The sequence below is a fragment of the Penaeus vannamei genome, chromosome 31, assembly GCF_042767895.1.
Source record: "Penaeus vannamei isolate JL-2024 chromosome 31, ASM4276789v1, whole genome shotgun sequence".
Taxonomy (NCBI): Eukaryota; Metazoa; Arthropoda; class Malacostraca; order Decapoda; family Penaeidae; genus Penaeus; species Penaeus vannamei.
The window spans coordinates 31,526,463-31,531,462 of NC_091579.1; the positions used below are offsets into that span (position 1 = coordinate 31,526,463).

The window sequence follows — 5,000 nt, forward strand, 5'->3', positions numbered from 1 at the left end:
ATATATATATATATATATATATATATATACATATATATATATATATATACATAAATATATACATATATATAACTATGCATACATATATGCACATATATACATACACACACACAGACAAACATATATATATATATATATATATATATATATATATATATATATATATATATATATATATATATATATATATATATATATACATATATATATATACACATATATATATGTACTTTACATATTCATAAATATATACACATACAAGTACACACCCACCCACACAGTATATTATATATATATATATATATATATATATATATATATATATATATATATATATATATATATATATATATATATATATATACATATCATACATATATATAATACATATATGTGTATATCATAAATGGAGAATTCCACAAAACAAAAGAGGAAAAATACAATAATTTTGATTGAAATTTGTAAAATGATAATAATAGTAATAATAATAATAATAACAATCATAATCAAATAATCAAGAGAACAAATTATCATCCTACAACACTGATTGATACAATCAAAACAAAAATATGACAACTGCCTAATGCTTCACCGCATTTCTTAGACGGACCTAGAAATAGCATTTTTCAACCTGACTTCAAATATGAGTAAAATGTCAGAGAGAGTATTCAAAGCATTCCTAAAGCATATCTAGATTAACAAAAAAAACAACAAAAAAAACAATAATAATAATAATAAAAAAAAAATAATAAAAAATTGCAAAAGGCATAATCTTACACACATTAAACAATCGAATTGACAAAAGAGAGCTGAACACTTCAACAGTCTTTAGAAATGGGCACAAGCGTTGGCTACAGAAGGTACTAGACCTTCTTCTGAGCAAATCCTTAAATTTACTCTAAAACGGAGGCTTCTGACTCAATACGCTCAAGATACCTATATTAACTTACATAAATTCTTTGAGAACTTTTCGGATATAAAAAAGGTTCCTTATCAGTTAATTATTCTCTTAAAAACTAAAATCTTAAATTATGTATACTTTACTGACCAATCTTTTATTAGATCACATTTGACAATAAAAGCCAAGCTGTCATGCTTCATGGCTTCTAAAAATGAAAAGAAAAAAGAAAAAAAAAAAAAAAGAAAAAAAAAATTGGAATGTATAAATTATATATATAAAAAATCTATCTCTTGGTTTCACATTTTCTGTCTTTCTCAAGTACAGTACACTAATGATCCAACATAGTCTAAATGCATGTGAAACTTGGAACATGAACTGCCTCATAAAAAAAACAGAAATAGTGATAATACTTAGAACATCAATACTAACAAATTTTGATCATCAAAATCACCATTATTGTAAACTGCAGTAGATCAAAATAGTAGATATCAATTAAGTAGCAAGAGTATTAACAAAATCAGTATTAGCAATACAAGAAAATGAAGAAGAAGAAGAAATAGTAGTAGTAATATTAATAGTAGTAGTAGTGGTAGTAGTAGTAGTAATAGTAGTAGTAGTAGTAGTAATAGTAGTAGTAGTAGTAGTAGTAGTAGTAGTAGTAGTAGTAGTAGTAGTAGTAGTAGTAGTAGTAGTAGTAGTAGTAGTAGTAGTAGTAGTAGTAGTAGTAGTAGTAGTAGTAGTAGTAGTAGTAGTAGTAGTAATAGTAGTAGTAATAGTAGTAGTAATAGTAGTAGTAATAGTAGTAGTAATAGTAGTAGTAATAGTAGTAGTAATAGCAGTAGTAATAGTAGTAGTAATAGTAATAGTAGTAGTAATAGTAGTAGTAATAGTAGAAGTTGTAACAAATAGTAGTAGTTGTATAGTAGTAGTTGAATAGTAATTATAAATTACTAGTTGTAGAAGTAATTGTGGTGGTCATGGCAGTATTGGTTTAGGTATAGTTATTGGTACTTGTAATGTAAAGGTAATAGTAGTAGTAGTAGTGGTAGTAGTAATGTCAATTGTACTAGCAGTAGTAGTGGTAATCATAGTGGTGGTGGCAATAATCATGGTGGTAACAGTGATTGTGGTGACGGTAATAGTGATAGTAGTGGTCGTAGTAATAGTAATAGTTGTAGTTGTAGTAATAATAATAGTACTGATAGAAGTACTAGTAATTATGATGCTTATGACGATGATGATGGCAATGACAATGATGATGGTGATATAGTAGTAGTAGTAATGTGGTGGGGACAGTGGTAGTAGTAGTTCTAGCAATGTTGGTATAGGTACTAATAGTAGTAGTAGTAGCAGTAGTAATATCAATAGTACTAGCACAAGTACTAGCAATTACTATGATGATGATGATGGTGGTATAGTAGTGGTTGTAGCAATGATGCTAGAGGTACTAGTAGTAATAGTAATAATAATAGTGGTAGCAGTAGTGGTGGTGTTGGGAGGTGGTTGTGGATAACAATAACAATAGTGATAATGATAATGTTAATAATAATACAAATAATAATAATAGTTATCATAACAATAGTAATAATAATAATGATAATTATAATAACAATATAAACAACAATAATAATATTGAATTATGATCATATTAATGATGATAATAATAATAGATGATCAAAATAGTAATATAAATATTCAGTACCTAAAATAGCTAATGAAAAATATATTTAAAAAAACAATCAAATATGATGATAGCAGTCCCAATGAATGATGATTAATAGCGATGAGAGAAATGATAAACGAAAATGGGAAAGAGAAAATGAAACAAAAGCTCATAAAGGAAAAGGAAAAGGAAAAAGAATTTCAATATAACATTTAACACCTTGACGCCACTGGGAAAATAACAAGAAATTGCAAAACACTCCACGCCATGTTGGGAAACACTGAAAGAGTTTACAGATATGCTCTGTATCCAATAACTGCATGATGATAAAAAAATATAGATACTACTAATAATAAAAAACAATGATAATACAGATGATGAGAAAAACAAAATTAATAATGACAGATATGACAACATTGCTGATAAACACAGATCAGTCGTCGTAATGATACAGCTAATAATACTTATAATGATTACAGATTTTCGATAACAAAAATCATGCTTAATATAATCATAATGAAAATTCCTGTAATATTTGAAATCATGACTGTATTTTCCATAATAAAAATCATAAATACAATACTAATATTAATAATTACGCAAATAACTGTAGTCAACAGCATTACAGTCTCATCAACATTATTATCAAATAATTAACATCTGACCTGCAACAATACTTACAATGTGATATACAGTGACATTTTAAATTTCTATGACGCCACAATTCTCATATTTGTTCAACCTAATATGATAAGACATAAGCACCAGTTTGCACTTAAAGGTATACGTTGTTCAGACTTCAATTTGTAAAATGGTTGGCAATGGAAAAGGGATCCAGAGGGGTAGAGGGATGAAAATAGGAAAGGAGAGAGAGACAGAAAGAAATAGGAAAAAGTCAAGATGGAAAAAGAGAGAAAACAAATCTATATTTATATAAAAAAAATATATATAATGTAATGCCTGTCTTTAGGGAAAAACAAAATTAATTTAGGGAAATTCCTTCTATCCATGAAGAGAGATCTGCAGTTCCTTCAACATCTAGAACAACCTCAGGTGGAGTGTCTGGTACACACAACGTCTGTGCAGCTTCTCGTCCAGATAAGTAAGCCCCATGAACTGTTGAATAGAAGCTTGGGTGGCAGTGCTCTCCAGCAAATAGCACTGCAGGCTGCAAAAAGAATATCATTTTTAATATACATGTAAATATGACACACATAAAAAATTACAGTTTCCTGATTATGTAAAATACTTTTATGACACAAAATCTTGTGCGTTGCTTTCAATTATGAAACTGTACATGGAAAGCCCCCCAAATTACAAATCTTATGAGAGATGCCTAATCACTTTAACCCCCTGATAAAAGATGGCATGAGCTCATGACATGGAAAATATCATATATAAATATGGAAGGCACATAATGATACCATAGTCGAATGTGGACACAACGCAGGGGATGATTGTTTTCCACTGCAAGTCTAAAATCACCCACATGATGCAGTGAAGAGATTGAATCCTTTTCTTACTTTTGGTTATGAAAGCCAAGGGGATGGGCAAGCAATTTATACAGTGAATAATAACACCAAACTTGCTCATTCTGCTCATGCAAACAGCCAGCTCTTTAGGAACACCATAACTATGAATTTTACTCAAAGCTGCAGGGAACATGTAAATTTCAATGCTGCAGTGTTTTACTGAACACATTTACCCACAGATGGCTCCAGAAGTACAAAACCACCAAAGAGTCATTAGTAGACCTACATAACATAATAATTTTTCTAATACTATTAATTCCTTGAATATGGGTGCTTCACTTCCCACACACTGCCCGAATTCCGGGTATTAGGTTTACTTGACCAGCCACTCTCATGGTGTATGACAAGTAGGTCAGGTGCACATGAACACTCATGTGCAGTGACAAGCCTTAGTACTACGCCTCACTTTTGCAAAGTTTGCTCTGTTTCTGCATACATAGTCTACTTGGTCTACAATTTGAGTTGCAATGTAGGTACTTAACCCATAGATGTCGGAAAAACGAAATATCTACAGAGATGTTTTAATTATTTATCTATTAATCTAGCTATTTATTTATTCATCGATTCATTTATTTATCCATTGATTATCAATTGTTCTAAACCTTATTATCATTATATCTTTCTATACTTAGAAGGCTGTGTAAGCACTCAAGTCACCAAAGAGTCGGTTATTAAGTCTACTGTTTAACTCACATCTTGAACTTTCCAGAAAAATGTAATTTTGATTTCTATTACCATTAACATAGAAATACAAGAAATTGTAATTGAACTCATACCTGTAATAATAACAACAATAATAATAATAATAATAATAATAATAATAATAATAATAATAATAATAATAATAATAATAATAATAATAATAATAATAATAATAACAACAATAACAATAACAATAACAATA

The 5,000-nt window shown here is 28.8% G+C and overlaps 1 protein-coding gene across 2 annotated transcripts in view; it reads right to left on the bottom strand.

Annotated features, from left to right (window-relative positions):
- Positions 1 to 5,000, bottom strand: part of LOC113822673 (spermine oxidase) — a 16,430-nt gene that overhangs the window by 2,062 nt on the left and 9,368 nt on the right. For both annotated transcript variants that reach the window (XM_027375212.2, XM_070144098.1), the window contains exon 5: positions 1 to 3,732. This exon is cut by the window's left edge and continues 2,062 nt beyond it. In XM_027375212.2, coding sequence (XP_027231013.2) covers positions 3,547 to 3,732 — 186 coding nt within the window. In that variant the 3' untranslated portion in view covers positions 1 to 3,546. The remainder of the gene's footprint in view (positions 3,733 to 5,000) is intronic.